General features: G+C 37.7%; 1 protein-coding gene across 1 annotated transcript in view; it reads left to right on the top strand.

Annotated features, from left to right (window-relative positions):
• LOC118849186 (DBIRD complex subunit ZNF326-like) overlaps window positions 1-12,167 on the top strand; it is a 55,121-nt gene that overhangs the window by 36,448 nt on the left and 6,506 nt on the right. Inside the window, exons 6-9 of the mRNA XM_036758260.1 lie at window positions 1,315-1,423; window positions 3,096-3,243; window positions 7,590-7,689; window positions 10,774-10,904. Coding sequence (XP_036614155.1) covers window positions 1,315-1,423; window positions 3,096-3,243; window positions 7,590-7,689; window positions 10,774-10,904 — 488 coding nt within the window. The remainder of the gene's footprint in view (window positions 1-1,314; window positions 1,424-3,095; window positions 3,244-7,589; window positions 7,690-10,773; window positions 10,905-12,167) is intronic.

The following is a 12,167-nucleotide window of genomic DNA, read 5'->3' as shown; positions in this document are numbered from 1 at the left end:
GTCCGTCATCTCTCATCAGTCAGTGTGTAACATGTTTTCTCACAAGTCTTCTGGAGACATGGTCATCAAGTTGATCAGAATTCCTAAATCTTTCAAAGGTTTTCTACTTAATGATGTTTCTATTTGTAAAAATTATTGTGCTGGTTCTGTTCCTTTCACTCTGCATTACTATCCAGGATTCATCCTACTAAGAGTTGTCTGCAGTCATCTGTCTTTTCTTACCATGCAATAATATTCCATCACTTTCATATACCATAGTTTGTTTAGCAAGTATTTTCCAAACGATGAATACTCCCTTAGAGTTGAGTTCTTTTCTTTCCTTTCCCACGGGTCACCTTTTTCCTTCCCTTCAGATTCAAAAAGTCAATTCTGCTTATAACTTTTCCTTCCTGGTATTATGTTTTTGCTTAATATCCTCCTCCCCCATTCCCACTTGTGTTTCCTTATTGAGTTTGATAATATTTCTCCACCAAATTGTGTGTGTTTCAGACAAGAGTAAAATTCATTTGATGTCCACTCCCTCACACCATACTTCATTCTTGTATTTTCTTCTTTTCAGGTGCCCTTATTATAAGAAATAGCAAGTTCTATTCTAATCTTCCTCCTTTCTGCACTTGCTAATCACTTTTACTTTCCCTTCTCTCTCTCCTCTTAAAACCATTACTACAGGAGCAGTCTATTCCCTGGTCCTCTGTTTTTTATTTAACTACCTCAGTACCATTTGAGGACATCTAGGTTTTGAAAAGACACTTGTTTCTTGACTGCCCTCTGTCCCCCTCCCCTATTAGATCATTTGTGCTAAGTCATTATACAGCCCTTTCTAGTTTCTCAAGCAAATTTACCTTTCTAGGTTTCTCTTTAATGTTTTCGCATTTTAAAGCTCCTACTCAGCTTTAGTCTTTTTGTCAGAAATGCTTCAAAGTCTAAAGGTCTAATATTTCCCCCGTAGGATTATGTTCATCTTTGCAGGGAAAATTATTCTTGATTGTAAGCCTTTATGTTTTGCCTTTTGGAATATTGTATTCCAAGATCTCTTCTTATTTTGAGTTGAAGCTATGAGATCTTGTTGCTGCTTCTTTTGGAAAAGAAGAAAAAACCAGAAAAAAAACCTTAACCCCAAATTCTCTCCACCAAAAGAACATTTTCATACATAACACAGAACACATTCTAGCTGGTACAGGGAGGTTAGTTTGAAGCATCATCACTGCTAGCCTCAAAAAAACTGTTTTCTGAACCTGTTGGCTAGAAGAGAGGGAAGAAATTTTATTAAATGTTCTTTTAGTTTTAACTGTTGTAATTCATATAATTTACTAGCTGAAATGGCCCCTAAAAGTGAAGAAGAGAAGCGACGAGTTGAAATACGAAGAGAGAAACAAAGGCGGAGAAGAGAGAAGATCAGTGAGAAGTATGGTGATGTATACAGGTCTGTGCTTAATGGGATAATATAATCAGACTTTGTTTAAGTAAACATTAAGTGCCTAATATGTAGAAGACATTATGCTAAGTACCAGAAATATATAAAGTAAAGGTAGTTGGCATTTCAGAGAAACTGAGTAATGCCTCCATAATTTGGCATTTTCTGGAAATTTTAAAAATGATATGAAGTAGGAAGGTACCTCAGTGGCCATCTAGGTCAATCCATACCTAACAAAAGGATCCCCTTTACAACATACCTGGGACGTGGTTATAGATGAATGAATTAAGAAGCATTTATTAAGTGTGTAATGTGTGGTGGGCAGTTTGCTAGACGTTGGGGGAGACAATTCCTTGCCTGTAGGAGCTAAGACCACACAAGGAGGGGAGCAGTGACACTGGAATGGGTAGTCCTAGCAATGCTGGTGGAATCCTAGGACTGCTGAGTGTCATATCCTTTCCATCTGCAGTGAGATGCACTGTGGTATATGTGGAGAAGATGCTCAGGCTTGGTGTCTGAGAACAAGGGCTTAGATGTTGGCTTGGCTGTTGCCTGCATCATTCTGGGCAAGCGTCTCAGTCTCTCTGAGCCTCCTTTTCCTCATCTGTAGACCCTGTGAGCTCTAATTCTGTGATCGTTTAATTGAGATTCCTGTTCCCCATGCAAGAAGTAGAAAGTGGGAAAGGGGAAGGAGGGACAGGTATCTGACTTAGAAGGTGCCTGGAAAGATGTCCCAAAATGTTCAGGTTAGATGAATAGGAAACATAGTCTGGGATCATTAAGGGACAGTTGGTTAGTGAGATTCACCAAAGTCACCTCTAGGGTGGAGTTCCAAAGCTGAGTGAGTTAGGTCACCTGGGGAGGAAGTCCAGGTCCAGAGAGAGGAGGTTGCTGTTGAGGTGAGTGGGGGAGAGGAGTGGCAGTGGCAAGGTGAATGGCAAGAAGCGTCAAGGTGTCATTCAGCCTTTACTGACATTTTCCAGGGATGGGAATTCTTTAGCCCCTGAGGCAACTCCTTGCACTTCTAGCTTTTATTACTGTCTTGTAAATTGTTATCCGGCCCCATTATGCTTGGTTCTGTTATAACCGTGATCCTCAATTCTAGGATTATTTTAGAGGCTCTGAATGAATGGTTGGATCTAGACTGAGGTGGACTCAGTGAGCCAGCACTCATTCTGAAGCACTCTTTTTAAAGAAGGTTTCTGGTCTTCAGACACACCCAAAGAAATGATTTATTTCTGAAACTCGAGTGATGTTACTTTGGTCCAGATTCCCTAGAACTTCTCTTAATTCATCTAGAAGCCTCAGCATGAAATCAGAATTAGGGTAAAGAATTTGGTTTTGATAATCCAGTTAGAGAACTGGGAGTTCTATAGTATAACCTTGAAGTGGACATCTCTGGACTTTGGCCTAACTTCTTAGCAGCTCAGTACAGGATTGGTTATGAGACTTTTCAGTCGTGCATAGATTGAGGTTACAGGCCAGAAACACTGAGTTGTGCAGTTACAAGGATGAGACCATGGGTGATGAACATTTCTTGACTTGGCAAACTGCTGTGAAAGTGGTGTTGTTCCCCCTGCCCTCAAGTGCATGTGATATCAGTTTATTGGTACAGTCTTCAGAAATCTTCAGTATCACCATTTTCTTCAAATATTGCCTGTTTGATTTTTTTTCTTCATAGGATGGCATTCACATGTTCATTTTGCAAATTCCGAACGTTTGAAGAAAAAGAAATTGAAGTTCATCTGGAAAGTTCTTCTCACCAGGAGACCTTAGATCATATTCAAAAACAAACCAAATTTGATAAAATAGTTATGGAATTTTTGCATGTAAGTAGCTTTTTTCTTAGTTATGAACACTTGTTTCCTGATTAGAGTTAAGGTAGTGGAAATAATATTAAACTAATAATCAAGATGCTGAATTACAAAGAGGTAGGGCTCTGATCACTACTTTCAGGTTATTATGCATTGAGTGTCTGTGAGGAAAACATTCTCTTAGGGGATCAGAGATAGGGTTCAGATTAGAAGGTAAGCAAGGTGTAAAACAAGAACAAACAAGATGCCTCAGAATAATAAGCAGGAAGCTGTACCTGGCCTTTTATTTATTTATTTTTTATTTTATCATTTTTATGTAGTATTTTATTTTTCAACATTGATTTCTACATGATTTTGAGTTACAAATTTTCTCCCCATTTCTACCCTCCCTCCCTTTCCAAGATGGCATATATTCTGATTGCCCTGTTCCCCAGTCAGCTCTCCCTTCTTTCACCCCACTCCCCCCCCAATCCCCTTTTCCCTTACTTTCTTGTAGGGAAGGATAGATTTCTATGCCCCCTTCCCTATATATCTTGCTTCCCAGCTGTATGCAAAAAACTTTTTTTTTTTAAGCATCTGCTTTTAAAACTTTGAGTTCCAAATTCTCTCCCCTCTTCCCTTCCCACCCACCCTCCCTAAGAAGGCAAGCAATTCAACATAGATCACACATGTATCATTATATAAAATACTTCCACAGTGCTCATGTGAAAGGCTAACTATATTTCCTTCCATCCTATCCTGTCCCCCTTTATTCAGTTTTCTCCCTGACCCTGTCCCTTTTCAAAAGTGTTTGCTTTTGATTACCTCCTCCCCCTATCTGTCCTCCCTTCTATCATCCTCCCCCCCCTTTTTTAAATCCCTTTCCCTTTACTTTCCTGTGGAATAAGATAAGATACCCAAATGAGTGTGTATATTATTCCCTCCTGAAGTTGAATCCGATGAGAGTGAGATCTACTTATTCCTCCTCACCTGCCCCCTCTTCTCTTCCAGCAGAAGTGCTTTTTCTTGCCACTTTTATGTGAGATTGGTCTTTCATTTATTAATCAAGCCTTTATTAAGTGCCTACTGTATGTCAGTTACTGTGCTGTTTGTTGGCGATACAAATAGAAAAACAAAGCAGTCCCTATCTTCGAGAAGCTGCCAAAGAGTGTGTGGTCACCACGTCCAAAGGTCAGGCCAGAAGATGGGCAGAGGAATTTGTAATAGTGATCCAATTTTTGGAAAGTTAGCTTTGAGTTAGGGGAGCAGTAGATGCTGGCAAAATAGTCTCTTCCTCCTAGCTTCTCTGTCCCTCTGTTTTCTATGTTGGCATTTACTGGGCCTAAATACCATCGCTTCCCCTAGATTTCTTCCACAGAGCTTAAACTTCTGTCATGACGCTATGCTATAGTACTGGTGGAAAGTCTTTTATCATTTCAGAGGTCTTTACATAGTGTATGTTTGTTCCCTTGTCATCTCTTTGGCTCATGTCCTGACAATCTATGAAGTACTGGAAGTAACTCTGTTAGTTACATGAATCTTGGCATTTCTGGAGTATAAATTCTTCTTCAGTATCTATGATTAGTAGAAACTTTATGTAGTATTTGGTGAGTGAATCAAATGATGGGCTATAGCAAGAGCTTCCTTTGGGTGGACAGGTAAACTGAACTCTTCTTATGAAATGGCTTTGCTAGGATGTATAGCATCTGACAGTTCTGTTCTTTTGTTACCTGCCAATTGGACTTTTAGCGATAAGCCGTGAAAACGTGAATCTTTACTTGGGTGTCATGAATACTGCCGCCCAGAAATAAATAAATTGGGACCCTGATTAATGTGATGTGAAAGACTTCAGAGCTAAACATTTTTAATGGTGTGAATGGGCATCCTTGGTGAGAGTGAGAGATCTAAGGTAGAGAAGGAAGTGAGCCATCTTAAAATCATCATAATTGCTACGCCCCTGAGATGGAGGCCTATCTTTGACAAAATTCAGGTTTATTATTGCTCCAGTTTGGAAGGGTTGTAACAAGCTTATCTGTATTCATACAGGGTTCTTGGCTCAACCATGAACTTTATAGGGCTGGACGTATTGGCAAATGTGTAACTTCCGTGGCCATCAAAAGTTCCAGTCAACAATATGGAAAGTTTTAAAAGGACCAACTTGTATTTTCCCTAGTACTGTTATAGCAAAGGTAGAAACTTGCCCCTGGAACATTATGGTGAGAGCTCTGTAGTCATGGACTGAGATGTAGACGACTGTACATATTTGATGTATGTAGTTTGAGATTAGGTGAAGCCATCCCAGTAAGGATTTCTTTGGGCATGAGAGTCATGATAACTTGGAATGTGAACAAGTGGGTATTGGATATCAGCAGGTAAAATTTAGTAGGTCTTATAGAGGTTGAGGGAAAACAAAGTTTGTCATTGGTCAGAAAGACCTTTTTGCTGTAATTGATCTTCCTGGTATAAAAATGACAGTTTTCTTGAAAACACATAAATGCCTGGAGTCCTGGTAAATAGACGTTGCTAAAATTGAACCTCCTAAAAATGTGTTGGTTAAACTACCAGTTATTCTGGAAGTTCTTCGGTTTTTTATGGTTGGCGTGGACAATGATGAAGTGCTGTGCTTCCTCAGGATGGTACCTTCACAGATCTCAAGTGCTTCTTTTTCTGTAAAAAAATCCTTCTATATCATGTAGTTCCTTTGTGTGGCAATCACCTAAGAGGTGTGTGCCTAGGGAAAGTTGATGACATCCTGTGGGAAGATGGCTTTCCAGGTGATGTTTTTGTAGTTCTCAGGAGAAAAATTTGGGACCAAGGTAAACTTGATCTTAAGTTCATAACAAGTTTGTTCTATCACTGCATCCCACTGGAAAACTGTGCTGATTAGGCACAGACAGAATCACTGGAAAAACTGGTAATAAAGTGGCTGTCTATGAAATTGTGGAATTGGTTTCTTCCCTTGCAGTATGCATTCCACTTTGTTTGGACATCTTCTGTGTTGGCCTATTATGTGCATCTGATTCCATCGCCTTTTAGAATTAGCACTTTTCTAACTTGGCAGATGGCCAGTGCACAGCCACTGGCCAGTGCCAACCTGGGGGCTCGAGGATGGGTTTGACCTAGTTTGGCATGCTGGACTTAGTCCTTGTAGTAAACAGTTATGTCTAATCACTAGCCTCTAGTCAAGGCTTTTATGGCCTTGCCTCAGAGCTTCTGTAGCCAGTACTCTCAAAAGTTCTCCAAAACAAATACAAAAATACAGTCTAGAAGTCTATACTGTATCTTTTGTAACTTTTTCCATTCCTGCATACTTTCCCCTCCGTATTTCTTTTATTTAAAGAAAGCATGTGAACCTAACCAAAACCTAGAGGTAATTTTGGTTTTTCTAGAAGTTGAATTTGTTAGCTTATTAGGTAGAACCTAAATTTAAGTTATAGAATATACTAGGCATTGTGTATTTCTTGTAGAGATGTCAGAAGACATAGTCCATCAATGAGTGTTTTGAGTGCCTACCGTGTCCGTAGTTTCTAGGTACTGAGGGGATTAGCACAGAAATAGGGGATGTAATCCATAACCTTGGACCTCCTTGTTTGGCATAAGAGAAAAGATAAATCCACTGAAAGGGGTAACAGGTAGGTGTAGGGTATGACTGGGCTAAAATGAGTGCAGTTAAATGGAATAAAGCCGAAAGAAATAGGAGAACTCTTGGTGTGGAATGACCAAGGAATTAAGACTTGGGGCTTTGGGAGTTGGATGGATCTTTGAGAGGTAGATGACTATGGCAGTAACTCAGACATTTGGCTCATTGCTGCCCCCACCTCACTGTACCTGGTAGTGTTCCTTCTTAGTTCACTTTGGCCCCTTCTTACCCCAAATCTGACCCCATTGTTTCCCTAGCTCACATCTTCCTTACCTCCTCTGTGAAGCTTCACTTAACTCTTCCATCCTGTATTGGCTTCCATTTAAAAACAACAATAACAACAAAGCCAAACCAAGAATTACTTCGGGTTTGGGATCCATTCAGTATGACTTTGTATTGTATTGTATTGTTTCTTAGTTATCTTGTATCCTGGATGACCTTATTCATTTCCTGAGGATTGAGACTACTTACTGTGTTGATTTTGGAGTCAGGAGTGACTGGTCTGGAATTCCACCTCCAGTATGGACTAGCTGTTTCACCATGACTAGGTCACTTAAGCTCTTTGAGCCTCAGTTTCCTCATCTTTAAAATAAAGATGATAATACCTATAGATCCATCTCACAAAACTCAAGTACAGCAACAGATGTCAAGGGCTTTGTAAATCTTAAAGTACTATATAAATATTAGCTGTTATTACGTATTTATACTATTGGATCTTATTTCTTAATTGCGTTCTTTTTAGGAATGTATGGTGAATAAATTCAAGAAAACATCGATGCGTAAACAACAGACAACTAATGATTCAGAAGCTGTCAAAGCCATTGAAAAAGATGTAATGGAAGGTAGGTATTTTCTGACCAATTGTGTTTTCTAAATTTCTTGTTACAAGTGTTTGATAAGCTTGGGAGCTTCTTGTGCTCCCTTTCTTTCTCCCTTTGCCTTTTTTGATTGATATTCAAAATTTCATGCGTGTTTCAGTTTTTTAAAAGAGAATTGGGGACAAAGCCCTTTTCACTCAATTAGGAGCACGATTCATAATGTGAAGAGAAAAGCTATCTGCTAAATACTTAAACAGAAAATCATTTTAAAGGCAGAGATCTTACTTTGTTGTGTGTATTAGATTTTATATCCTCAGTATGCAAATAGTGGAGTGTTTTGCAAAACATCTTTAAAAATCTTTAAGCCAAATATATTGAAACTTCCATAGATAAATTGAAATATTTAGCTTCACAGATAGGAATAAAGAGGAAAAATGAAGAGGCATGGTGAATAGTTGATTGTATATTGTTATGTGCTACTTGATTTAAAGCAAGTCCCAAAGATGTCTATATATGACTTTAACACCCTCATCACCCTTTATTTCCTGATCCTTTTGGCCTTTTCTTGAATTTAACCTGGGTTTATTGTTCTTATTGTGTAATTATAGTTGTAGAGTATCTCTCATTATTCTTTTGGTTCCATTTTATATTGTATTTCAACCTATAATTCTTTGAATTGATTTCTTATGTAACCACCCTGGTTTGTTCTGCCGTTCTCCAGTGGCCGGATGTTTGGTTTTGGGCCTGTTGCCGCTGTTGAGTAGTGAGCGCTACTACTGGGCACGCTTTGATAGAGATGCTTCTTTTCTTCCCCCAGCCTGAGTTCATGGTGATAGAGTCCCAGGCATGGGATCCTTGGTTTAAGGGCTGCGTGTATTGTTATGACACTTACCATATAATTTCAAATTGCTTACCCAAAGGGGTGGACTAATTCACAGCTCTAACCCACAGTTCTTGTTTTTACCACAGTTGCCCTAGGTTGTTGTCTTTGCCAATTTGATGGATATCAAGTCAAATCATAAGAATTTTAATTTACGTTTCTCTCATTTATAGAAATTTTTGGACTTTTTGATTTGATTATTGGTAATTTATGGGTTTCCTGAACTGCCTTTTCATTTCCCTGTGGTGTAGTGGGACAAGAGCACTGGATTTGGAGTCAGATGACCTGGGTTCAAATCCTGGCTCTACCACTTTGTGACCTTGGGTAAGTTAGTTCATTGCCCAGAACTTTTGTTTCCTCATTTATAAAGTGAGGTAATTGGACAAGATTGCTTCTGTGGGTCCATTTAATGCAAAATTTTTTGGGTATTTTTTCTTTTTTTTTTTTTTAAGTGATCAAATGAATCTATTTTGTCTTTTATTTCCTCTAAGTGGTGCCTTGTTAAAAGACTTTATTTTCCCTTCCTCCTTTTAAAAATATACTTTATTAATGTGACTTTATCCCTTCTCTATAACTTTCTCCACAAAAATTATGAGTACTCTTTAAAGTCTTTAAACAATCCTTTTAAGTTTGATTTCTAAAATTCCTTTTAGTATTATAGCAATAAATATTTTGGTAGTCTAAATGCTTCTAGTTTATCATCTTTTAAAATGAGCTTACAATTTAAAATAAATTTACCAGAATGTGGATCCTTCTAAAATGAAACAAACTACTTATTTTTCCAGTTCATAGATTATAGTCAATTGTTCAATATTAGATCAGGAATTCTTAAACTTTTTTGTGTCATGAACCCCTCTGGCAGTCTGGTGAAGCCCATGGACCCCTTTTCTGAATAGTGTTTTTAAATGCATAAAATAAAATGTATAGGATTACAAAGGAAAATAATTATATTAAAATGCATGTTAGAAAATATTTAAAAAAACAAAAAAGGAAGTGCATGCACTCTCAGGTAAAGAACCTTGCATTAGATGATTATCACTCTTTGCACTTGGCATTAGGCATAGGGAGAGGATTTTAACAAATGCAAATTTGATATTGAGTGTCTTAAGGATTACTCATGTCAGGGGTAAGGATTTTTTTTTATTTTTGGAGGAGAGGTTAAGAGCAGATGGCCAGAAATGAAATGGTTTGTTCAGGAATGAAGTTATGTCCTAGTATTATAGAGAGATGATACACATGGCACTTGAAGGGAGTTAGAGGTGAGACATTGGAGCCCTAAGAGAATTCTCTTTTGCACTTTCCTTCAACTTGTCCTTTCTTTTCTTCCCTGAATCCTGCTACAGAGAAGCTCATTTCCTCTCACTTCAGTACTTAGTCTCTCTTTCTCTCTCTCTCTTTTTCTCATTCTTTGAAATTATTGAATCACTGAGGAGCTCACCATATTCCCTTTTCTTTTAGTAGGGAAGTTAGATTGTAAGAACATCAATGATCCTGTGATCCATAATACTGGGTCAGACCCCCATTATCTCTCCACATTGTCTCAGGTTACTTCATAATGACACCATAGAGAATTGTGTAATAAGGCAAGGTTGTTCTGTGTTAGCATCGCCTGTAAATTCCTAATGTAACCCCAAACATCCCTACTTCCCTTTCTAGCTCATTGTTCCTCTGTTGTCTGTGAATTTATGTAAATCTTAGTCCTATTTTGGTTTGTCTTTGGCCTCTACTACCTTTTAGGTTAACACTGTATTTGCCCTACTTTGTAAATTAGTAGTTAGCACATAATTTGAAAACTTGCATATTTTTGCGAGTGTTAAGGTGTCCCAGACTTGTATACTGGGATTTGGTGAATTTTATGTTCACTTTTTCCATACCCTTCATGATTTTATGCAGTTTGATTGTATTTCTTTGTGGCCTCCATCTTTCCAAATTTAAGCATTGTAGTTTTTTTTTTCAGTTTATCCTCCTGTGTTATGGGATAACTTTTTTCTGCCCTGCAGTGTAATGGGGGAATGAAGCCTTATTTGTGTGACGTTTCTCATTTAGAGAAAATGTTTATATTAGTCCTGTTCTTTTCTGATGTATATGTTCTTTGGTCAGCAGTGGTTTCTCATATTTATTGAAATAACAATCTTTGACACATGACTTTGTCTACTACTCACAAGGCAACATTTTAATGTTGCACAATGAATTAGTAATTCTCTTTAATAGTTGAATATATTTTTTAGGGGTTACTGCAGATGACCACATGATGAAAGTAGAGACTGTACACTGCAGTGCTTGCAGTGTGTATGTACCTGCCTTACACAGTTCGGTTCAACAGCACTTAAAATCTCCTGACCATGCCAAAGGGAAACAAGTATGTTTGGATCTAGTCTAGTAAGCCATTGACTTCTCTTACATTTGTGCTACTGAGGGCTGGTGGTGCTTATTGGGTCACTACCTTTGAACTGGTTTCACATTGATCCCTGTAAATACCTTCAGGTGTATTGTATCTGAAAGGTTACTCAGACTTGTAATTTTTAAAATCGTGATGAATGGTTTGAGACTTTCATTTTTGAGGAAAGGAAAAATAAGAATACAAGTAGTACTGTTAAAAATTGTTAGGTTTTCTCCGTGACTAAAAGGCCACATAGTTCCCAATTCCTAAAAATATGATCCTTCACTGAGAGAGTAAAAACTTAGCAATTTTTTTTAACTGACTGTGGTGACTTGTAGGTAGAGAAGACTTGTTAAAAGGAGGAAATGCATTAGGGATATTAGATACTTCATCACCATATCATCTTTGAAAATTTGAGTTTTGTTTCTCTGCTGGTTTAGCATTCAGCCATGTTATATTTCATGCAAGGTCATTATTAAGGTCAGTAAAAGGTGATTTTGTGTTTTTGGGGGTGAAAGTTAGAAAAGTCAGTCCCAAGTATAGAGAAATTTAAAACATCTCTTTTTGCTTTCAAGTGGAACACACTTTGAGAATATACATCAATATTTTCATACTGATTGCCAGGTAGAAGACCTAAAATATCAATTGAATCCATTTTTTATTTTGTGAATTTCAGTTTTACCATCCCTGTTCCAGCCACCATCCTTTCTCCTTCCCTCTTTGCCTTTACCCATCTTCCTGTTCTACCTTTTTCCACTAGAATCTTCCTTTAAACACCTTAATTCTTATACCCAGACCCAATTTTAGAATGACTTTAGCTTTAGTGAGAACTGTTGCTCACTTTTAATGATAAGAAGTAAACAAAGAAAAAGAAAGAGACAGAAAAGGAAAGGAAGAATAAAAAGGAAAAAAAGAAGGAAGGTGGGGAAAGGGAGTTGAGGGCACAGAAATCCCCTTACAAATGTTATCTCTCAAGGCAAGTCTCCCTAAGCTTTTGTTATTGAAACATTATCAGGAATGGTGTAAAGGAGAGGCAAATTTATTTCTTAAAAATTAGCATATATGGATTCCCAGTCAGAAATAGGGTATATACATTTACAGAAGATAATAAATAGTGGTTTTTACTATAGTATGTTGAGGTTAAAAAACAGTCCTTAAGATCTTGAAATCCGTAGATTAACTACTAGCCATTATAGTTACTGTTAGATTTTGACAGCGATTTTCAAATGTTACTGAAAAGGA

This window comes from Trichosurus vulpecula, chromosome 4 (genome assembly GCF_011100635.1).
Source record: "Trichosurus vulpecula isolate mTriVul1 chromosome 4, mTriVul1.pri, whole genome shotgun sequence".
NCBI lineage: Eukaryota > Metazoa > Chordata > Mammalia > Diprotodontia > Phalangeridae > Trichosurus > Trichosurus vulpecula.
The sequence above is the reverse complement of the archived record's forward strand: the minus strand, read 5'-3'. Positions and strand labels throughout refer to the sequence as shown.